This window comes from Lepisosteus platostomus, chromosome 14 (genome assembly GCF_059453375.1).
Source record: "Lepisosteus platostomus isolate fLepPlt1 chromosome 14, fLepPlt1.hap1, whole genome shotgun sequence".
NCBI lineage: Eukaryota > Metazoa > Chordata > Actinopteri > Semionotiformes > Lepisosteidae > Lepisosteus > Lepisosteus platostomus.
In genome coordinates this window covers 5,107,889-5,132,015 of record NC_142624.1, presented here as the reverse complement: position 1 = coordinate 5,132,015, position 24,127 = coordinate 5,107,889, and the positions used below count along the sequence as shown (strand labels likewise).

Here is a 24,127-nt window from a genome sequence, read left to right as displayed (position 1 = left end):
AAAGGGCAGTGCCAAAACAGAGATTTCACTGTCATTTTGCCAGTGCTGTGAATGTTTAGTCATGTCTGGGCTTTGTCTAATAGGAGATGTCACTGTGTTCAAAACTGTGCCAAAAATCACATCTTATAAACTAATCACAGCTATATAAAATACCCATCTACAGCAGCTAAGCCAGAATCAATACAAGCTGATTGCTGTGTGTGTATTGTTTTTGGGTGCAGATGGGCTACGTGAGCTCAGTGTTTGCAGGAGGGCAGAGCTGCCTGGCACTGGCAGACAGGAACATCATGGGCTTCATTGCCAGCCTGCATGAGCTGGCGTCTGCCGAGAGAAAATTCTACTGCAGGCTGAGTAGCATCAAATCTCATATCTTGCGGCCGCTGCTGGGATTGGGTGAGTCACACTTCATTCAAGCCTCAACTCTTGACTGCAGTCTCTTACCTTAGGAATGTGTTAGAATGATCATCGGGTAGGACCTCATTATATTGGGATATGTGCCTTATAATCTGGTCATCAGCAACCATTTCTCCAAATTTTGCCATTCAAAGACCTTACATTGATGGTATTGTGTTAACAATCCATTGCTCTTGGTGTCCTGTTGTTCGCACCTGAAAGCCTTGGGTACATGATCAGACACAAGTGGTGCGTTCTGGTACCTGCAGGGCACGGAGATGGACACCAAGTATTATGTGCCAGCCTGCAAGTGTTTGAGTGTTTGAGTGTTTGAGTGTTTGAGTGTTTGAGTGTTTGAGTGTTTGAGTGTTTGAGTGTTTGAGTGTTTGAGTGTTTGAGTGTTTGAGTGTTTGAGTGTTTGAGTGTTTGAGTGTTTGAGTGTTTGAGTGTGTGTTTGTAAAAATGTTCAGTTTGTTCAGTCTCAACAACTTTTGTGTGTCATATCTTTTTCTACACAACACATGGTAGAGAAAGGTAAAAATTGTGAAATATATTCATGGAGACCGTGTGCAGTCTGTGTGCAGCAGCACATACTTGACACCAGTGCGTTTTGCTCATTAAAACATTCTGATGCAGTGCCACACCCCCATCTGCTTTCTGAAAAGTCCGGTTGTTACTATGGCCATCTTGCGTGGAAAGCATTTCAAGTACCAGGTGTCCCATCACATATGTTAATGCAAGTTATGTAGAATTTGAGTATGTTAGCTTAGAAGAATTCTCTTTTAGGGTGGGATGGAATCTATCACAGCTATCCTCAAGTTCTATAGAATATCCCAAAAACTCAATGCATTGCTATTTAATGTTTATATTAACAAATCTATAGTATTTATAATACAGAACGCAGCATAAGGTCAATTTGCATTTGGAAATCAAAGCTGTCGTTTTAACATCTTGTTTTTTTCTTTTGCAACAGATAATCAGTATTTATGCCGTTTAAAAAAACCTGATGGCACGCATCTAAAATATGTCTGTAGTACGTTTGCCACCTACAGATCTTATTCACAAATATTGTTACCAGAAGTCATCACGTGAACCAGGGGTCTCCGTCTCTGGTCCTAGAGAAGCATCTGTTGATAAATGAATGTTTATAAAGGCCTGGAACAGTCTGACTGTGATCAATTAAGCTTGTGTTGATTCCGTTAAGTTTTTTAAAGCATCTAAGTCTTACTGCAGTTTATTATAAGAAGGGTATTGATTAGCTTGTCACCCCGCTAATAAAAATGCATGCCTGTTAGGTGCTCCTTATAGTATAGACATTTTAGGTGCCCCTAATTAATTCTTTCCACATCATTTGTTTGCATCACTATGCATTTATTGCAGTCGGCCCCTGTATTTTGCTTTCCGCTTGTGTCTGATCATGCATACCACAGCTTTTGGGCGGTTCTTCCTAGTTTAGAATCATGGCGTTTCATTCCGAGGTCCTCGCCGGGCAGAAGCGCTTCTGATCAGCAGTATAGGTCCTTTCAATAGCTTTTACCCACAAGCAGCGCGACTGGCGAACACATTTAGCCATCCCCCTCGGACCACACCTACACCATCAACCTCATTACGATTTCTTATTTATTGCACATCTCCCGTCATTGTTTTTCAGGTCTGTTTTCATTCAAGCTGTTTACTTGTTTACTTGTACATTGTCTACTGTTTATTGGTATATTGTCTTGATGCACTGTCAGCACTTTGTGTTTTTACACTTGTTTTAAGTCGAGAGACTTTCTGTAAGTAAGAATTCCATTGTTCCAGTACATGTACTGGTTACATATGGCAAGTTCAAGTTCGGTGATCGGGGGCCCCGTGTCGTTTACCCCGTCCAGAGAACCTCTGCTCAGCCCTGGGCCCCACCTCCAGCCTCTTGCTCCAGACGATGGCCAGCCGCTTCAGCAGACTGTGTTACCTGACCGGCCAGCACGCCGCCTCCCTCAGCACCTTCATCCGGCGCAGCAAGGAGGTGAAGGAGCTGGTGATGTTGGAGCACGCGGGGATATTTCTGGACACTTACAAAGAGCAAGTACACCACACGGGAAGCGCTTCTGAGGCGCTGGGGGGGGGGGGGGCTGGACTGAAGGGGAATCTACCGTCAGGGCAGTAGCGCGCAGCCGCATTAAAAATTGTACCTTTCTGTTTAGCACACGTGAAGAGGGAGGTCAAAACAGAAATACTCTGGATGTTCTTTTTTTGTTTTCTTCAGTGATACTCTTCTTTCAACTTTTTTTCAAATTCAGAATCGAGCAGGACCTTGAGGGTTATTTCAGTCTCGGGATCAGGGATCGGCATGCCACAAAGACATGGCATCAGAAACATGTTTTGTTACATGTTACATATCCCCACTTTTAGGGGCTCAATTTCGGCTGATTCTGGAGTGAAATTAAATTTAGCCGGATTTTATGGGGTTAAGTGGAAAGTCTCATCCTGATTCGCCAAAAGCCTTATGTTCAGCTGAAGCACTGTTGGGAGCTTGAGAAGTTAAGACAGATTTCTGCTCCTGGTTTAGACATCTTCCTGCGATTCCATTTAGATGGGCAGTAAGCCATTCAAGAAATTAGATTAACATTAGGATGCCTGCCTTCTTTGCAAACTATCATGTCTTGAAACAAAACATTAATCTTAAGCACTCAAGCAGATCGACAAAATAAAAGCTGAGGAAGAAAAAAAGTCATTTTGGGTTGGCCAAGTGAGGATTCAGACTTCAACATCACTGAAATGTTATGGCAGACCCGCGGTAACCTGTTCGTGCAAGGAAACCCTAAAATGTCACCCATTTGAAGTAGTTCAATAAAGAACAATGCGCCACAATTCCCAAAAGCTGATGCAAGAGACAAACAATTAAAGGAAACGCCTAGTTGAAGTCTTTGCTGCTCAAGGAGGTGCTACCAGTTACTGAAGCTGAGGGTCCACAAGGATATTTGCTCTTCGAGGATTGTTAATTAATCCAAATACAGTAGATGCGATGTCTTTGTGTTAAACACTACATTTAATTGGGTTATTTTCATGTTTTGTTAAGACCTTTAAGATTGAATTGCTCTTGTGGTCTAAAATATATGAAAATATGGACCAACCTAAGGGTTCACAAACCTTTTCCCAGCACTGTACAAATTGCTCTCCCATTCAAAACACCCTGTGAAAGTTTTTTTAACATGGGCCCTGACCACTGTGACACATACCCAAGTGTTGCTACTGTATCTAGCTGGGCTTCATAGAGTATTCAGTGGCACCTTTTCAAGCTGTCCGATGTTTGTTTCCCTGAACCAGTCTTTCTCTCTTATAGATACTGTAACTCTGTGGGGAATTTCCTTGTGATGGGTGGATTTCAAGCTCTCGCCAAGCCCTCACTGTGAGTAATAGAGCAACAGCTCCTCGGCATTGTTGCTCTACAAGTGCCTTCATTTCACACTTCAAGCACCTGTATAAGGACCATGGAGAAACGTACCACCCCAGATGATTTAAGCAATAGCTACATTTCTGTAATTAAGTAAAAAGTATTTATAAAAAAAACAGTTTTGCTCATGTGTTACGTCATTATTCTTCCAATTAGGTCCTTGATCAAACAGCTTGGCAGAAAGGCTCATGAACGTGGTGTGCTAGCTACTTAACACCTGGAAGAAGTAGTAACTTATTTCAGCTTGACATTTTTCAAAATGTCCTGGCAATACTAAAACCACAAATATTTCAAATTGGCTTCTTATTAATTCTGAAGTCCATTTTGGGAAGAATCTGATGGAACGTTGTTGTGTTGTTATGTTAGTGGTTGAGCAAATTTGATACCCGTTTAGGAAACAAGCAAGGTGAAACTCTCGTCCGCAGATCATTTGTAAGATGTCTCTTGTTTCCGCTTGACTGTTGTCTGTGTTTCACTGCGTTATTATTGATCAAGCGTCGAACTGAAGGCGAAAACGGATAAACGTATATTAAAGCTATGGTTTAGGGAAACTGAGCCGTTAAAAGCCGAGCTGGAATGAAAATTTGCGGACACAGCAATGCTGCGAGACCAGTATATATTGTAAAACTAGTCTTAAACAGAACAAAGAGCAAAATGGGTATTTTTTTTTGGTTAAGAATTATAATGCAAAAACCAAGGAACTGAATAAAGATGAGCCCAAGACAGATTACCTTCTTCTAAGGGTTAGAAAGGGGAGCATCTCCAGACGCAGCTTTTGTTCAGTTCCTTAACTTCTTGACCTGAAATGAGCAATGCAGCTCTCTTCCACACTTGGTGTTCAATTCAATTGGAATGTGTGGGAGAGAACAGAGGGGAGCAATCGCAGGAAAATAAGTGCCAGGCAATGACGTTCAAACTCTTCGGACTTTTTCTAGCTTAAAGCAGTCAGGTGAGGGCAGTGCTCTCCAGCGCTGTATGAAAGCTTTTCTTTTTTGTGCAAAACTGGAAAAAATCAAATATCAGTCACAAAACACGACATTGTTTAGTTTTACCAAGAACTCTTTTCAGCAGAGGTACTGCCTAAGCTCAGCCAACAGCCTGAACTCCCTTCTCAATAGCCTTGGTCCACTACCCATTGCATTACAGTCCTTGTCCTTCGCAGATGAGTCTGGGATTGGGGTTGTTGCCTGACCCGATTGTCTGGATTTTTGATTTCCAGTGACTTCTTCGGCAAAAGCCCGGAGCTTCTGCACCGGCTTTCGGAAACCAACGACGAGAGCGTGCCCCTCTGTGACCTGCTGCAGGTGTTGCTCTACCTACCCATCAGACACCTGCACGAGTACGGCAGAGTGCTGCTCAAACTGGCCACCTGCTTCGAAGTGGTAGGTATGGACACCTGGCAGCACCTTAGTGAGCAGGACGGCACCGATCACAGCTACAGGCTGTATTAATTGTTGTATTAATAGGGAATTAAAAATTATGATGTGGGTATGGTTTTTTAATTGATGTTTCAAGTTGTTTCAATTACCATATATACTCTACTGATAAATTCAGATTGATTAAAAATCTGTCAGAATCTGAAATCTTGAGGGACTATTATTTTATGTCTTATTTCCTTTCTACATCACCAGCATTAATTGATGCCTTTAATTGATTTGCTTTCTTGTTTAGACTTCTAGTTTTCTTGTTTTACTTTAAACTCACCTTGGGGTAAAAATATAGAGAAAACTAATATTTGTTATAATATTTTAATAGTAATAATAGTAATACAGTACCTGCAAACATACAGAAACTGTGTATCTGTGAAGGCAAAAATATCAACTTATAGTATATCCCATCAGTAAAGTAATGGCCACATTTATATGACAGAGCCAGGTTTCATTCATGTTTCTGATTCATTTCTTGTCATTTCTAGACTGCCCCCGATTATCAGAGTCTACAAGATGGCAGTTCTAAGTATGAAGCACTAGCTATCCATTTGAAAAGGAAGAGGAAGGATTCCGAATACACCTACCACTTTTGGAAGACTTTCCCAGGAAAAATGACGGTGTGTTTCTTTTCTTTTGTGTTTTTGAAGTATACCAGTTTGTGATTTCCCTCTCCATTCTGAAACAAAGCTAAAACCCAATCGTTACTTTCCATTAAGTATTAACATGCTTTTTATCTAATGAGTAAGTCACTAGAATGTTGATGAAGTCGTTTACTATTGTGATATCAAGTGGCCCTTCCTGCTCACTAGTCACTATAATGAGTAATATCTTGAGTGAATAAATGCAGGTTGTGCAGCAGACATTTCTCCTCAGGAATGTTCCAATGTGATCTGCATGCAGCGTTAACGGTCTTGAAGTCGAAAGCAATGTGTCAAGAGATGTATTCACAAGCCTGCTTGTTTACAATGTAATTAGGCTCCAACATGTGACTGTAAGTCCTGTTGCCTCGTTCTGAATACTAGAACATGATGCTGCACGTACAGTACCTGGAAATCTGGTCTATATTGTGATGTAAATTGGATGTTTTGGAAGTTGTAGTGTACATTTTACTTTCTTGTGGTATGAAGTGCACTCATCAACGCTGATTGTTTTTAACCCCAAACTATAAAAATAGCATTGTAGTTTCCTTCTCGTAACCTCAGAAGAATTCAAATGAAGGGATGTGGTTCTATTAAAAGGACTCTCTCAGGAAACCCTCCCGGCGGCTCATCTGTGAAAGCAGCAACAAGGCCTTGACCCTGCAGAACGCAGGGAGATTCTCCGTCAACTGGTTTATCCTCTTCAACGACGCCCTGGTGCACGCGCAGGTGAGGGCCGCTCAGAGATGCGGGTCAAATTGTCCAAAACTGAAGTAGGAAACGCTGGCTTTCACAACATACAACATGTACCAGTGTGTTGTCTTGCGTTCATAATATAAGCTATCTGTGTTCTTGCACTAAGAAATACAGTAGCTGTGCTGTCAAGTCATAAATGATTGATATTTGAAGGCTCTTTGCTTTTCTAATTTTTGTTGAACTTTGAAAGAAAAAAGGAAACGGCAATTCTGCTTAAATCGATTTCAACACAATGCATTAAGTTCATATACCTAGTGTAATGATGATAATAATAAACGTTATTTTATATAGCGTCTTTAAAGGTGTTTCCTTGACATATATTATGTTGATTCTGAAATCGGCATCTTTGAACACTAGTCTGAACATTTTTTAATCATCTGGAGGCTAAGCTTATTTACTTCTGCTGTCCTCATATGTAACGTTGTGTTCATGTGACGTGGTTTCAACTTTACTCAATGAAACAGACTATCACACAAGCAGAAGCACAAGGAAGGTAAATGCCCATATATACAGTAGTAGCTTGTGTATAGTAGGGCTTGTGTGTCCTTCAAGGTCTTCAGCAAATGGTCAGACTGCAGAAATTGGGAAGATTGGACAGATCCACCAGTGTTTATGTGGCAGCACTGGCAGTCCAATTTTTGGTCCCTGTAATTTGATTTGGCTCATCTAGAGGAAATGTCCCATGTTTCTTGACATAGTCATGCTATTAATAAATGGAACATGTCTGCAGCATGGCTGTCCATCAATACCATTTATATGAAAAAAGGAAGAAATATCCAACACCTGATATAGTATGTTGTGGTCTTTTATACAGTTATTGATTATTGTATGGACTTTCTACAGTAGGGTTGTTTAATACTGTATGTTGCTTTCCAACCCTTTTTAAAACATTGTTGAATTAATTAACTTTAAGACTACAGTTTTGATTTGGTTTTTATGATCTGTCTTTATCCTGTCAGGGCTTTCACCCATATAAGACCTTTGTAAGTATACTGTAGTTTCAGACAGCTGACAGTAGTTTGCAAAGCTTGGCTTGGGGAAAAATGTGTCTTTATAGTCTTCAGTAACTTTCAAAACAAAAGTCAAATATAGTCAAATATGCACCATTGAATATAGTGCTGTTGCAGCTGCTTGTAGTCTTGTTTTGTGTCTGCACAGCAAGGCACAATCTGTTCTTCATTTATCATTTGTGCACAGTTAGAGTATACAGTAGGTGATGATAGAAATCCAGAATAATTAACCTGGCTCCTTTAACTCATTTTTGTCGCTAGACAACAGAGTTAAATGTGCAAGCACTGATGAACTAGTATCAAACTCTGTAGCTGGACTTAATTTTTTATTTTCTGCTCCCATAAAATTATTATTTATTATCCCAGATAATGAAGACAGCAATGTGAAATATTCTACTTTGGTTTTCAGATTAAACTCCATGTGGAATAGAATTAACAGTCCAAATGTAAAGGTATTAATTTCCTTCCATTTCAGACCTAGAGCATTTGGAATAGTGACTGAGATAGACTCATGTCTGTTTAAAAGTAACCTTTGTTTACAAAATGTTTTATAAGTTGCAGATTGTAATGCGTTCCCAACTTGAGTTTGTCCACAAATGTGTTTTGTAGCATTGATTTCTACATTTTAGATTTTTCCCCTGTTGTATACAGAATGTTGTAACAATCCAGACATGGTCTATTCCTTTACTGAGCAAATCATTTGGAAACTACTGAAGAACTGCCCCCAATTCCTATGATTGGGGTCAGGCCTGACAAGCCAAGCCCAGCTGTGTATCCCGTTACTGTTTTTATACAGTATATAATATTTAATCAGTAACAACCAAGGCTTTAAGCTGTAAAGATCTCTTTCTGACTGGACTCCACAAAGGTGCATTCAGTAAAGTGAATGAGTGAAGACCTAGCACAAGTCTGTCTTACACTCACAGAAGAAAGGTTCACAGCTAAAAGCTTTGTTTTTTTTTTTGTATTTTTCAGTTTGGAATTAACTTCTGCTTGTACCTATCTCAGCCAATATTCTTCTCCAGACTCCACTGTTTTAGTTTAGGTGGTCTAGTACTGGGGTGAATGATTAAGAAAATAGTAATACAAGCTTTAATATACACAACCGAGGACAGAATTACAATATTCCCGTTTAGTTTTGCGGGATTGCGACATAGACATGAGGAGCTCAGTTTACCAAATTTGAAGTGATTTGGGTTTATTGCTATTGCACTGAAGGTTCTTTAAGCCTTGGTAGTTACACTTTTATTGCTTCTGGAGTCAATGGAGAAAATAGAAATGCACTTACTAGCTTTACAGTTATTTTCTAGTCTAATTTGAATATGGTAATCTTTTTCTTAGCTCCGTAGTTTGCTCAGAGCTTCCCTTGACAACAGCTTTCGTACATTTCACGCTTGGCTTAACCACAAAGTAGGCCTTTTTCTGAATATTGTGTTTCTAACTATCCATTATCTAACCATTTAGCAGCAAATCCTGAAGAAACACACTTCCGAGTTGCCTTTGGGGTAATGTTTTGGAAACATAACAATAAAATATCCTAATACAAATCTGTACAGACTAACAAGCCAAGAATCACAACTAGCCTTTACTTGAAAGACACTAAGGTGCCAGCTTCAACAACGTGGCTGAGTAGCTCGTCCACACTTCCAAGCAAGCAAAGCACATTTTTTTTTTTTAGTTCTGTAGCTGACAAGACTCTGATTACTTTGTCTTGCTTAAGCAAACAAGTTTGTTCTGCTTTGGTGCTAGTATTGTCTGCGATATAAAATTTGACTGCAACTTGACATCTTGTTACTTAATGTGAGTACAACAAGGAGTGATTGCAAAAACTCCTTTCCAGCTGTAAATTTAGTTTCCTTAAAATTCCACTTGTCCTTGAGTTCTTCACTTTCCTTTTCAGGATTTCAGCTGCTTGCATCGGCATCTCTTAGCGTCTCTTCTGTTCAAGATTGAAGACGTGTATGCCCTTGAACATGCCTGTGTACATTATTCTTTTTTTGATGCACTATTATTCTTGTTACTCTTGTTTGAATTTCTTTCCAGAGCAGTAATGCCATCTTTGTAGTGCAGAGACCAAAATTGTTCCCAGTATTATAAAAGCCAGATGGTAAAAATGTTGAGATGTGTAATGGTTTGATTTCAGATACTGCAGATATTCATTAATAATCATTAACTCTTAAGAATTGTACAGTATATTGCAATGCAGAGGGGTGCAGTGCTCTTTTTGATAGGTTATAACAATGTCATCTGATGCTATAAAATGTTGACTCATTACACTTTTGTAGAGGCAAAGGCTGTTATAATTAAAGTACCTGAGCCTTAAGGTTTGAGGCATAATTCGTATTGTGTAATTGGAAATTGATGAGTTTTTTTCTTTTTTTACAATTTATCCCCTTCTCACAATGATTTTAGATGTGTTCATTCACCCTCATGTACATTAGAATCAGGAATGTATTTTTCTACATGTTCTGCAGGGCACTGTACCTTACATTTTTTAATCTTCTCTGTTTTAGCACACCTTATGCTAATAAATTAGGCAAAATAGTCTTTTTTTCCAAAAGGTTTCCCCATCGTTGATCTTTTACAGGTTTTTTTTCCCAATTAATGTGCTTCACCCAAATCTATGGTAAAAACAGTTCATCTTCTAAATGGTCTTGTTCTCACACACAGACCACAAATTGCATTAAGTTTCCATCTCCTCTGTTGGATCCCGTGGCTAAAAATAGCCGTTAGTAATATTGTTATGTGACATTTCACCCCTGCACAAAAATGAGGTTTTCACAGCATTGTATCTCTAGAAGTGGACTGAAAATGAAAAAAAAAGGCGAGAATCTATCCGAACTGTTTCAGGAGTACTGTATATGGCACTTCAGGGAAATGTCAGCTTGGTGAGACACTCTAGGGAGGCTGCTGATCTAAGTGATGTTGGTGGCATTCTTCTCTCTGTGCCAGAATTTTCCAAACCACTGCAAAATATTGGCAATGGGGACACAACAGAATAGAAGATCTCATCCTGTTGATGAAATGTTAAACTGAGCTCCTGACTGCTTGGTTAATAAATAGCTAATGGCACTGCCTGTACTTGCATAAAGAGTGTGCATTGTCATAGTTCCTCCAACACAATGTTTCATTGCACTGTTCATCTTTTGACATGCCTTGAACTCTGAAGCTACCTACTGTTTAGGAGGTTCAGAGCCAATTGGAGGAAATGTGACAGTAGACATACTGTTTGGCCAAGACTGACTACTCCCAGCTCTTACTGTTTGGAGAATCCCAGTCTCAGTCTTGTAAGACCTGGAGCATAAGGCACAACCCGCATTCAGAGTAAGGTTTATCATTTGTCTTTTAAGCCACTTGGGAGCCTCTAGTAGTGAAGCATTTTGTGGATCTGTGAATCTGTGGATCTGTTTTGTGGGTCTATCCCTTCAGATAGGGACATGTAAGTATGAGTATAGCTGTTTATCTTGCCCAGTGGCATTATCATAGCTTTTGGATGGCACAAACATTTATAACCAAGGATCCTGACATATTAAGCATCTTTATGAAAGGAAGCAATTTTGCAAATGAGTAGATAACAGGCACTAACATTTGAATACTTTACAGTGAAACGTTTGTGAAATTGTTTTCTGTCCCCCAACCAGTTTTCAACCCACCATGTTTTCCCTCTGTCCACGCTGTGGGTTGAGCCAATCTCTGAAGAACAAAGTGGCCTGTGAGTACGACTGCTCATTTTTTTACATGCCTTTGAAATGGCGTTCAGTCAGGTAACGCCAAACAAAGAGTCCATACTGGAAAGTGGAAAAAAATGCAGATAAGTTATCTTCCTATTGGCAGTTGGTTCACCTTACAGAGCAGTTTAATGAAAAGGCAGTGATAATCACAAGTGAATCTGGGAATCTATTGTGTCCAAAAAGCATAAAATATACAGTTTGATATCCACTTGTTGCTGTTGTTGAGAAGTTTTGCAGCAGTTTTCCAACAATAAAGCTGATGCAAATACTGCATGTATTTGTGTATGCGCATGTACTGTAGGTGTGTGCTTCACTGATCACTTTTAATCTAGAAGACACATTTCTGTAGTCTGACTGTTTTCATGACGTGAAATTCCAGATAGGCAGGGATATTATTATACAGAAAAACTAAAATATACCTTCGTGGGTCGTGGATAACAATACAGCAATCCACACCTGACTGCTGAGGGAACTGAGACTGTGGCCTAAAAAAACAGACCCCATTTCATGCAGAGCTGATGCCAAATAGTATCAACACATTTATAATGACAAATTTATTTTTCTGCACAGCTGCAACATTACAGGGTTTCAATGTTTACTTTTTAAAATGGAATTAACCTCTGCTTGCTCCATTGACAGAAATGTACTGCCAATTTGTCTGCGTTCCATTTTTGTGAGTAGAAGTCTGGTGTTTCAGTGATTTTTTTACAAAAAAAGACACTGTTGCTTTAATCACCTCACCTGCTTTATTACATGGGTGGTAGATCAGAAATGTTCACAGTTCAAAGCTAAAGTTTAAGCATCACTATTTTGTGTATTTCCACTGACTTTCACTGTTTTTTTAATCAAAGTTCTGGGCTGAAAATCACCTCTCCAGAAGAACAGTTCACTCTGTTGGCATCTTCCCCAATGGAAAAGGTAGGAGTCCTTGTCGTCACTCTGCAGAACTCATGTGGGAGTTTCTTGTGACAGTAAAGTTTGAGAAAACTGATTGTAAGTATCTAACTGTTTTTTAGTTAAGTGTGAAATAAATTTGCAGTCCTTACTACCCAATACTTCATCAATTTTACAAGCTGATATAATGAAATGACACTGTGTATATATACTGTATACATACAGTGAGGCATTAAAAATATAACAGATGGCTATTGTAAACAATAGAATGTGTTGGATTTTTGTGTTGCTTTTTTAATGAATGTACTGTAATTATAGCTGTAGGAAGAGAATTTGTTCTGAAAATTTGTCCGGAAACACACCCTCAGAACTATTGATAGTGGTTAGCTGAAGGCACTACCACTGGGACTAAGAGTGGGGAAAACAATCTGTTTTATACTCTTCCAATCACTGGTGTCTGTGTCCGACTTCAGGGGAAGTGGTTGAGGGCAATAAACCAGGCCGTGGAGCAGGCTCTGACTGGTGCTGTCGATACCCCGGTGCCAGGCAGCGGTAGTATCCAAAGGCCAGAGCCCCCCATCTCCAGGACAGCGAAATACACCTTCTACAAGGACAGCCGGCTCAAGGAAGCTACGTATGAGGGTCGCTGGCTAGCAGGGAAGCCAAATGGCAAGTAAGTGCCAGCGCACATCTACCCCCTTGGCCAAAAGCAGAAAAGAAAAGCGTTTATTGTTGACTGTGGAACGCGCTTACCGACGGTTGCTATGACAACAATTTGAATTCTTGGCCGTAACGACAAACTGGATATCCTCCCGTGTTTAAAAAGAAAATAACATTGAGCTTTGTCTAGCTCAGCCCCCGGCAGGGGAAACCATTCCATATTTACTCATTGGAGCGATTGAAGATGCTTGCGTGTCAAAGTTTTAGTATCTTTTAAGAGTTCGTCAACTCCCACTCAAAAAATTCAGTTTTCCTTTAACAATTGCCCACTCAGCTGTGTCCCACACACCACCAGATAGAGTTCTCCGTCCACCGGTCTGTCCAGTTTTAAAGGTAGCAGGATGGCTCAAATTGTGATCAGCTTCTTCTCTTACCTCAGGGGTGTTCTGAAATGGCCTGATGGCAGAACATACATGGGCACCTTTAAGAATGGCCTGGAAGATGGGTGAGTCTTCCTGTAATACTGAAGGATTAGCATGCAGGCTAATAATAAAATGAAGCATTGAATGTCATACATATCATAAGAATTATCATATAAAATGAAAATGTAAAGAATAACACAGTGAAATATTTTGTGTGCGTTTCATCCTTAAACTTCCCAAAATTGTCGTTTGGGTCCCACAGTGCTGATGGTCTTCCAAAATGGGCAGAATACCTTGTGACGAACTGGCACGTCCATAGGTCTTGAACATCAGTTGATTTCTGTGGTGAAAATGTGTCATGTCGTACAAAAGTAGTTTTGAGTTGACACATGGCAAAATGTCACATCTCTTGATTAAAATTGTGTCAGTAATGTCAAATGCCGCTTATAGCTTAAATAAAAATATTAAATAAAAGAAACATAGCTCTGTATATTTTTTTTGCAGTTATGGAGAATATATCATTCCTAACAAGCCGCTGAATAAGAATGATCATTACCAAGGCCACTGGAAAGAGGGGAAAATGCATGGCTATGGAATCTACAGGTAATGATTGGTTAATTTATTTTATATATTAGCAAATATATTTAATATATTAGCAAACATGTATAAGGCTTTCAAATTAAAGGTTTTAGGAGTATGTAGCTAGGATAATAGATACCCAATGAGAAGTTTATATTCTGTATTTTAAACCTTGTTTAAACCAAGTATACTTTTTCTCCCAACACCAAGCAGTACAAATTTTATAGCATTCTTATAATCTGGAATAACTGAAAACAGTAAACACGCATGCTCCAAAGCACGTACTGCTTCTGCTGCTGAAAGTGTGAGATGGAAGATAGACAGAGCTCCTTCTGACAACATTTCAAAGGCAAAGGTATCCACTCCACCATGGGGATCACTTGCAGGAAGCACATCCCGTCTTAATTTTCCACCTAACAGAAAAAGTCCGGATTCAAACCAGCAAACCTCTGTGGAACCATATCCCACTGCAAGATATTAGTTGCGCCGGAAACCAGTGTTTCCTTGCTGTGCATTCTAACCAGGAAGAAACAACTCTTAGAGCAGTTGCCCCTCAAGACTTTTGTGACATAGCGGAGAAAAAGATTCACCTCCCCAGTCCTCTTGTCCCAGACAAGAAAATGAGCTCTGTTGCTCTTCCCTGATTGTCCCTGTGAACATCTCTCATCAGTAACGCTTGCTACTTTAATTGAGAGACCCATAACAAAGTCTCGTGTGGCTACTCAGGTGTTCGTGCCAGAACCACGCCACGAGTCCTTAACTCATTCACACCCCTCTCCCTCTTCTGGAGACATCAAATCTTTTACCAAGCCTTAACGTGCAACCTAAAAACCTTCTAAAACACCTGCCATGGAGCTGGCCCTCTGTCTCTGTCCAAGATATTAGACCTGAAGCTGGTGAAAAGTACAGCCTGAAACCCACACGCTGTCACACTTTACATAGGTGGAACAGTTGCTTTTGGAAAATGAAGCCTTCAAAGAACACATTCTATGTGCTGTAACCTTGTGGATCATTGTTTGAATGACAGGTCTGTAACCGATTCGTTGATTTTTTTTTTTCAGTTTCATTAATCTTTTCATGGGTAATGTGAGCAGTCTTGAGTTTATCGCCGTTACAGTCGCCGCTATTGGTGAAGCAGGGGTGGTGTCTTAAGTGTTGCTGTCTGCCCTGGGCTTAGAGCAGGCTCTTCCTTCAAATCAAGGTCTAGGAATTTTACGGGAGACTTCGGTCTGATGTCTCCTAGGCACCCTGTTGACAAGTGCAGGTCGGTCGATAGTGCCTGGGCTCACGGTACTTGTGTATGTGTGTGCTCGTTAGATATGCCACAGGGGAGGTGTATGAGGGCTCCTTTCAGGACAACATGCGCCACGGCCACGGAATGTTCCGCAGTGGGAAGCTCACTTCCTCCTCCCCCAGCGTGTTCATTGGTCAGTGGGTGCAGGACAAGAAGACGGGCTACGGAGTGTTCGACGACATCATCAGGTAACTCGCGATGGAGATAGAGATACGTTGAGTTGATAGATGGAGACATGTCTATTGGTCCAGTATGAAGACCTGGGCCCTAAGCACCACTTCACAGTCCTGCCTGTTCCTAGTGTTTTACTGGCTACATCTTTACAAATCCAGAGAACACCACAATTACATCAGACTCATTCTCATTCAACGCATCTCCCTCCTGTCACTGTTTCTGAAAAAGTGGAATCATGTTATGTCAGCATAAGGCAGCAACAGATTTACGATTATTTTTAAATGATACATTTTGCTATATCCAATGGGAGGGTTCACGCACTGCTGAACTTTCGTTTTTTTTTCCAGGGGTGAGAAATACATGGGTATGTGGCAGGATGACCAACGCCAGGGCAATGGAGTCATTGTTACCCAGTTCGGACTGTATTACGAAGGAGCCTTCAACAGCAACAAAATGATGGTGATTTCCTTCTACATGATAATGAGAGTTCTGCTCGTCTTACAGTGTGTCCACAGTCAGTCAAGGTTCTAGGTCAAGCCATTCATGTAAATCTTTACTTAATGCCAGATTTCAAGGATTATCGTATATCTTGGGTGGCACGGTGACACAGTGATTAGCATTGCTGCCCCTCAGTGTTAGGGTCCTGGATTCAGTTCCTGACCTAAGATGGTATCTGCATGGAGTTTGTTTTCCCCATGTTCATGTGGGTATCCTCCGGGTGTTCCAGTTTCCTCCCATAGTCTAAAGACAAACTGGTATGTTAATTGGCTTCTGGGAAAATTGGCCCTGGTATGAATGTGTATTTGTGTCTGTGGTGCCCTGTGATGAACTGGCGTCCCACAAAGGTGTATCTCGCCTTGTGCCCCTTGCTGCCTGGGTTTCCCTGCAGCCCTGGATAAGTGGATTGGAAGTCAGATGGATAGATGGATCATATATTGTTTCAAGGAATGTCATTCTTGGGTTTTTAGCCTCATTTTAGCCGTATTGCTTAACTTGCCACTGCCCTGCATATCAAGTCTGGTATCTCGCATGACCACGTTGTTGTTTTTATTATTTCTACACGATGGAAATAGGGCACAGGAATTCTCCTGTCAGAAGATGACACCACATATGAGGGGGAGTTTTTAGAAGACTGGACTCTCAATGGAAAGGTAATCCTCAAATGACTTCATATACACTGAAGTAGTTAGTGACTTTTTTACAATGCGAGTCACAACTGGCAACCCACTGGAGCTCAGCAGGTGTGAGCCTGGCCAGTACCTGGATGGGAGACCTCCTGGGAAAGCTAAAGCTGCTGCTGGAAGAGGTGTTAACGGTACCAGTATCAGAGCTCACCCTGCAGTCTGGGAGGTTGTTAACACCCCAGTATAGGATGATGGGGTGCCATCCCATCTCAGATGAGACATTAAACCGAGGTCCTGATTTTCCCGTGGCATTAAAAATCCTAGGGTGTTTCTCGAAAAGAGTAGGGGTGTTTACCCCAGTGTCCTGACCTTTTCCAATCATGGCCTCCTAAAAATCCCCATCAATGAATTGGTTTCATCACTATGTCCTCCTCCCCACTGATAGCTGATGTGTGGTGAGCATATGTGCTGAAATTGATGTTGCCCACATTTTTATGCACAGTATTACCCAGCCATGTGGTTGAAGCCAATACTTCAGTCTATTTTGAGAAAATGGATGTGATCCTTGGATTGATTAACTACATACTACCAAAGGACTAATTGGGTTGAAAGGCCTCCTCTCATTTGTAACAGTTCTTACAATTTAGCACTTTGTGTTTCTCAGGGCACACTGACAATGCCAAACGGAGATTACTTTGAAGGCACCTTCAGTGGAGAGTGGGGCAGTGGCCTGAAGGTAGTGGGAACGTACTTCAAGCCAAACATGTACGACAATGACAAGGAAAAGGAAAAGACCAGGGTTCTGTGAGTATGTCTTGGGAAATGCTAATGGTCAGAAGTGAAATTCAAGGATAAAGTCTACATCAGTATAAAAAAAAATTGAGAGTGCAATCTTTTTCTTAGACCTTGACTTCATCGTTGACTTTCCAGGCATCAAAAATATTTTAATTGTGCTGCAGTAAGAATAAAAGAATCATTGTGGTTCTTTTCTTGTTTCTCTCATTCTAGCTGCTGTCTTAGCAAACTTAAATATTTAACATTTTTAAATGTTAATGTTAAAAATGTAAATATTAACACCATTACAACAGATATTTGCATATTTAATACCTAGCATTTTAAGCACTGATTCATATTCTAAAAAAGCAGAAAAACCTTGAATTGTTGATTTGACTTCATGCATCAGACTTTATGATACTTGTCTGTAAATTCAAATCTCTCAAAGGCGGCGTTTATTTCTATGGGCTGTTGTACGTGTGTTCAAAATAGAGGACCCAGTGTACGTTAGTGTGCTGTATAGTATGAAAATGTTAGATACTGCAGACTAAAAATCCACAGGCTTAACGTCAAAGTCAAAGCATTTGAGCATTTTAATTGTTTGTATCGGGTCTTTTCATAGCCTTCTTGATTCAAAAGAGTAGGATATTCCTTGAATCCCCTGAACAGGATAAAGCATCAGGATGTTCTTCTCTGGACTGATTCCAGAGCAGTCATATCTTCTCTATAATATGAGACCAGGATTGTATCTGATTTTCTAAATGAGGCCTTACTAATGCATTATACATTTTTAATAGTATCTGTTGTCAGCCTGGGCAGAAGAGATGTGTCTGCTCTGAGACCACAAATGACTGTGATCGAATCCCAGAAGCAGCAGTACAGGGCCACACCCTTCATTTTGATATCAATAGCGTATTTCGATATAGAATTCAAGAGCAGAAAAATCACACAACCGTGGCAAATAAACTACAGTATAAACACTCCTTGCTATTAATATGGTACTGTGGTCATGGGGCTTTTTAAACACCAATTAAAAAAAACACAGGTGTAAGTGACAAGTCTAAAGACAAGATGAGCAGATTAAGCTGCAAGGAAGGATTCAAATGAAATTTCTCTTCCATTAATTAGTCTTTATCACCTATTATTATTAAGTATTTTATAACCATTTCTTATGTGGGCTTTATGGTAGAGCTGTTTTTTTGTTGTGCCTCTAGTGTACAATGTGTTCCTCTGTCTTTCTGAAAGGCCTGCCTGCAATCGGGTCCCGCATTTACAGATTCCTCTCGGAATCGCAGCGTGTGTCACCGGTGCCACACGTGCCCATCTGGATCCCATTGCCTTTTTCAGGAAGCTGGGTAGCCTGGCAGTGCCCCCAGAAGAGAAGTGGAAGGCTGTGTTTGAGGAGTGCTGGAGCCACCTGGGCTGCGACAGCCCCGGGCAGGGGGAGAACTGGAGAGCCTGGGAAAACATAGCCGTCGCCCTGACGACCAGCAGAAGACAGCACAGGGACAGGTATGGACACAACAGGCCCGTCCCTCCCAGGGCCTCCTCCTCTTGATGTCTAGAACTTACACACGTCTGTCTTTTTTTGCCACTTCAGCTCTGTTATAAGGAGGGTATACAAATTTCAGTATCTTCGATTACCAGTTTGTTTTTTCATATTGTACCACAGTGACAGTGAAATTAACATTATGTGTAGAGGAAGGCTGCTACAACAGCCTTTGCACCTTTTGTTTATGTCACATAAGCTGTGTATAGAAAATGGCATTTCTCTTGTGTCTTTTTTTCAGTAAGGTTTTGTATAATTTCTTCGATTAAATTGTCTGGGGTTAGAAGTAGATGGCAGGTCAGTCATCTTGCGGTATTTATGGGGCCCCTTTTGTTTTAAAACGGAGATTAAAATGATTAAACTATTTATTTCTCAATGAGATTATTGCTACCGAGGATGGAGAAATTAGTCTCAATTATTGTTCTGAATTATGATCAGTTTCATCTTCATCATAATTAGCAAAGTAATTCAGCTAATAATTAGCTTAAGTAAAAAAACAGTTGGTATGATAAATGTTCATGTGTTACAGATGTCTATTTTAGAATTGAATTAACACATAGCATCTGCTGATTCGTGTTGAAGCAATTAAGATTATTTATTATTAATAATAATAAATATTAAAGAGGTTTATTAACTTCTGTCCCCGTTAAATCACGGTGCAAAAGACATTTGAAGATCCATAGTTTTAGTATAGATAAATGTCCAAGGCTTGGGCCTCCCATAATGCAATTTTCAATTGCAGTTAATTAAATAATGAATGTGTTAATTGTCACATACATTTTGGGAGTTCTTTAAGGCAGATTAGAATAAGCAATTGTTTAATTTAAAGGATAATGCAGACCCCAATTAGCAGTAGTCATAGACTCGCTTACATATTTATTAGATAGACTAGGATATGTCATAATACGTAATTAGAAACCACCAGTAGGAGTTTCTTTTTTCGAAAACGTACAATGTAGTAGAAATGGCTTCATAATTTAAAAAAGTGCAAGTATCCCTGCACAGCAGCAGTACATAAAAAGGTAGTATGTCTTTTATGTCTTTATATCTAAGCCCAGACCAGATGCACAGTAATGCAGTCCATGTCACAAGGGGACAATCCCAACCAATAAGGTTTCTGGAATAAGGCAAGGGCACGGGATACACATTATCTCAGAAAAAGTCGTCTTCACAGACCGTTTCCTGCTGTAGACCCACTGCATGCATGGATTCAAGGAGAGCTCTTCCATCAACCTCGTCACTGAATACTTTTTCTTCTCTATTGGTGCTTTTATTACCTAGGCTATGCAAAACCTGCTAGACTCGCTTTCATAATGGAACCATAGAATGTGTTTTCTTCCATGCTAAGATTGCTGCAGAGTTCTGATTCTACAAAATTAAAAGGAAATCTTTACTCTTCCCAGAGTAGCTCTTAAATTATCATCCTGCAAGATTCTTTTATCCCTCCACCTTTAGCCCAGTTTTGTTTTACTGTTAGATAAAACTGGATGTAAATTGATGCAATGAATTTTTGTGAATATGTCCTCAGCATTTTAATATATTTGGTAGTTATCTGCTCTCCAGCTAGCATCATCACCGTTTCAAAACAATTTCAGGGACACTAAGGCAATTGCTTACCCGACATGGTGATCTTAAGTAGTGACATACAAACGTTTTTCAGCAAATAAACTAAATTTATTTAGCGAGATGCTTAGAATATCATTCATAGTATTTCGAAAAAAAATTAATACTTTTTTTTCACCGTTTCATCATCACCGTTTCAAAACAATTTCAGGGACACTAAGGCAATTAAAACTAAAAGAGATTGTAATTAAGAGGCAATGTTTTTTATTGGTACTAATTGCTTTAGCTGACATGGTGATCTTAATTAGCGACATACAAACGTTTTTCAGCAAATAAACTAAATTTATTTAGCGAGATGCTTAGAATATCATTCATAGTATTTCGAAAAAAAATTTTTTTTCTGTTTTGTTGCCTTTTTTGAGTTTAGAGGCTTTGAGAAATGTAATTGTGTGAGCGTTTATGCACACTTTCTTTGACAAAATGACTTTTTTTAACATTTTGATGTTAAATGTCAAAATGTTTAATTGTAAATATTATTCTCCACAAAGGGAAGGTTGAAACCATATTGTTAGCTAATCAGGGGAAAGTTCTTTAAAACCTTTTCGCTACATTTTTAAGTCTCCAAAATGTGTAACAGTGGAAATACCAGGGTTAGATCAGGGTAAAAGCAGCAACAAAGAAAATGGTAAAGAACACACCCAACTAATGTTTCACAATTCAGAATGATTGTCTCTTTATTAAGGGCTCAATGTAACCAGTAGGACAGAATTCTAAATCCCATCACTGATAATTTCAGACTTCACAGCAAAAAATTGATGTTCTGTCACAACATTTGCATGAAATTGCAGAATTGCTTGTGCAGTATAGTCTGGTTGGAAAAGATGTGTCACCATTTGGACTGGATTTCTTTTTTTCTATTTGCAATCCATCGAAATAGTACTGCTTTATGCCAGTGTCCTGGCTAAATTCAACTTTGGACTTGGACAAACTGTCTTCCTTAACTTTCCCTGTTAATTCAGTTGGTGAATAATTTTCTTCACCTGATTTTCTGATTTCACATAAAACATATGCACCTATAAAAAAAACATATAAAAAGTATGCACCTACTACATACAATATGTTAAGACTTTTGGGATCCATAGGGATGAAAAGAGCAATAGAAATGCAAGGTAATATTTTAATTGCCTGTGAAAGAATTTGGAGCTCTATGCCATAAGGTTAGCACTTAATTATGACTTAAAAGTACTTTTGGAATCTGAACTCTCATGTTGGTGTGCTCCATTTTGTACTTTTTTTTTCTCCACAGCGGTCTATGGCTTATTTTGTTCTCTGCTGTTTCCATAGCCCTGAATTGATTAGTCGTTCCCACAACAAAACCCTGGAGAGCCTGGAAGTCATTCCACAGCACATAGGGCCGGTCACTCTGGAGAAATACGAGAATATCCGGAGATATTTAATCAAGGTACCGTGCCATGGGATATTTATGGGGCGGAGCGGTGGCTCTGTGGCTAAGGATCTGCGCCTGTGGCTAGAAAGTTGCCGGTTCAAATCCCGCAACTGGCAGAGGAATCCTACTCCTTTGGGCCCCTGAGCAAGGCCCTTAACCCCAACTGCTCCAGGGGCGCCATACAATGGCTGACCCTGCGCTCTGACCCCAAGCTTCTCTCTCTGTCTGTGTGTCTGTGTATGCGAAAAGAGGAATTCCTAATGTAAGAAATTGTATATGGCTAATAAAGTGACCTTGACCTAAGGTTTAACCTTGCATGTTCCCCCACAGGCCTGCGACACCCCTCTCCACCCGCTGGGCAGGCTGCTGGAGACTCTGGTCGCTGTGTACAGGATGACGTATGTAGGAGTGGGAGCCAACCGGCGTCTCCTGCAGCAGGCCGTCAACGAGATCAAGTCCTACCTGAAGCGCATCTTCCAGCTGGTCAGGTCAGCAGACGCAACGGCAGGCAGTTACTGTGGGCAGGCTTGGCTGGTTCCATCAGGAAAGTGGCATTTTCTAGGCAGTAGTCTTGTTAAAGAAAGGGGAAGGAAGGCAGAAAGAGAGCATCCTAAAATAAATCCCATATTTCTAAAGTAATTGCCACTCCTACCTTTTCGTTTGGATTTTTGGTTTAGAAAACGCATCTCAAGCTGTCATTTTGTTTTTTATGCCTTTGAATAAAGGACCCAAATTTATGGATTACAATCAAAACTGTTAATGCCCCTTAATACATAAAAGGGGGCCAGCTCAAAAATTCAGGTACCCGTTCAGCTGTTTTTTCAGTCGCTTAAACTCTGAATTGAACCTGGGAAAAGTTTTAAACTTGTTCAGTTAGTGAAATATATACATTTTTTTCCCACTCAAGTGCTTTATAGCTCAAGAGCCAGACAGCCTTGCAGTGTTAAGAGCCTCCTCTGAATGACAGTGTACAGTAGGGAAATGAAAACATTGGGGGTAGCTACAAACGTCGTTCATATCACCGAGGTTGTTCATGCAAGAAAACGCAGTGAAGCTGAAGTTATTTCATCCCGTTTTTAATGCACGGCAAGAGAAACGCTGTCAAGGTAGAAAATATGTTCCTTTCCCAGGTCATGTTCACAGTTGACTCTGTTATGTCATTCTAGGCTATGATGATTGACATGCTCTAATGACATGCTGGTTTGTGCCGCACAGTGAGAAGACGTATTTATGGTTTTAGGTTCCTTTTCCCTGATCTTCCAGAAGAAGGTGGTGTGATCCCTGCACCCAGGACTGAATCACAAGTCCTGAAAATGCAGAATGAGGAGGAAAACCTGGACAAGTCCGAGTCCCCACAGCCTGGGTAAGAGTGCAGTTTTCATGAAGTCCCCTTTACATACACAGAAATGGGAATTCTTTGTTTCTGTTATCGGAGTGGAAGTATCTAAACAGCACACTGACTTCGGGAAGTTTTTAAGTTACACAGTATGTCTGTAATGGGACACAGCACAATTACAATTCCTTCACTACTCTCTCTGATGAACACTGGTAGATCTTGGTCTGTCCTGTGCCCACTTGAGTGTTTTAGTCCAGTTTTATTTTGCATTTCTTATCAAGCAATTTTACAATTCTGATTCCGAAAAAAGGATTTATTAGTTACGTCGAAATAAGTTGGTTAACAGAAAGTATCTTGCTGCTAGTAAGGATCGCTACAACTAGAGTTTTTCCCAGATGCATAAGGGACTACACTCTGCACAGGTGGATGGTGCACACAAAAACACACTTTGCCGTGTACAATGTATGACAATTTTAGAATTGTTTATATAATATGCTTATTATATTATGCCAATATATAATATATAATAAGTAATAGGTTTATTCCATGCTGAAAAAAAGAAGAAAGAGAACACAACGTTTCGGCCGTGGAGCCTTCTTCAGGTGTGAAGAAGCCTTCACACCTGAAGAAGGCTCCACGGCCGAAACGTTGTGTTCTCTTTCTTCTTTTTTTCAGCATGGAATAAACCTATTACTTGTTCCTTTGCAGCCTACGCATGCTGACGCAGCTACCCACCTATAATATATAATATGCCAATTCTTAATTCATTCTATTATATGATGATTTATGTTCCCATTTCATTGGGGTAAAATTAAATCTGGGGGGCCCTGTGCATTTAGAGACATCTATAAAAGTGACCATAGCCAGCCTTCAGTGGGTGGGACACACCTGATCATTCAGACTCCACACAGAAGGTCTTC

General features: G+C 40.1%; 1 protein-coding gene across 6 annotated transcripts in view; it reads left to right on the top strand.

Moving 5' to 3' along the window:
• LOC148648770 (alsin-like) overlaps positions 1-24,127 on the top strand; it is a 58,934-nt gene that overhangs the window by 20,694 nt on the left and 14,113 nt on the right. For 5 of the 6 annotated variants that reach the window (XM_088606685.1, XM_088606682.1, XM_088606686.1 and 2 more), the window contains 20 exons: positions 222-393; positions 2,265-2,454; positions 3,716-3,781; positions 5,046-5,208; positions 5,742-5,873; positions 6,495-6,623; positions 7,610-7,633; positions 11,302-11,372; positions 12,243-12,309; positions 12,759-12,958; positions 13,385-13,450; positions 13,872-13,970; positions 15,264-15,428; positions 15,762-15,873; positions 16,488-16,565; positions 17,203-17,342; positions 18,660-18,824; positions 21,769-21,886; positions 22,202-22,359; positions 23,112-23,234. In XM_088606685.1, coding sequence (XP_088462811.1) covers positions 222-393; positions 2,265-2,454; positions 3,716-3,781; positions 5,046-5,208; positions 5,742-5,873; positions 6,495-6,623; positions 7,610-7,633; positions 11,302-11,372; positions 12,243-12,309; positions 12,759-12,958; positions 13,385-13,450; positions 13,872-13,970; positions 15,264-15,428; positions 15,762-15,873; positions 16,488-16,565; positions 17,203-17,342; positions 18,660-18,824; positions 21,769-21,886; positions 22,202-22,359; positions 23,112-23,234 — 2,438 coding nt within the window. The remainder of the gene's footprint in view (positions 1-221; positions 394-2,264; positions 2,455-3,715; positions 3,782-5,045; positions 5,209-5,741; positions 5,874-6,494; positions 6,624-7,609; positions 7,634-11,301; positions 11,373-12,242; positions 12,310-12,758; positions 12,959-13,384; positions 13,451-13,871; positions 13,971-15,263; positions 15,429-15,761; positions 15,874-16,487; positions 16,566-17,202; positions 17,343-18,659; positions 18,825-21,768; positions 21,887-22,201; positions 22,360-23,111; positions 23,235-24,127) is intronic. The other variant, XM_088606687.1, reaches the window with a different exon arrangement.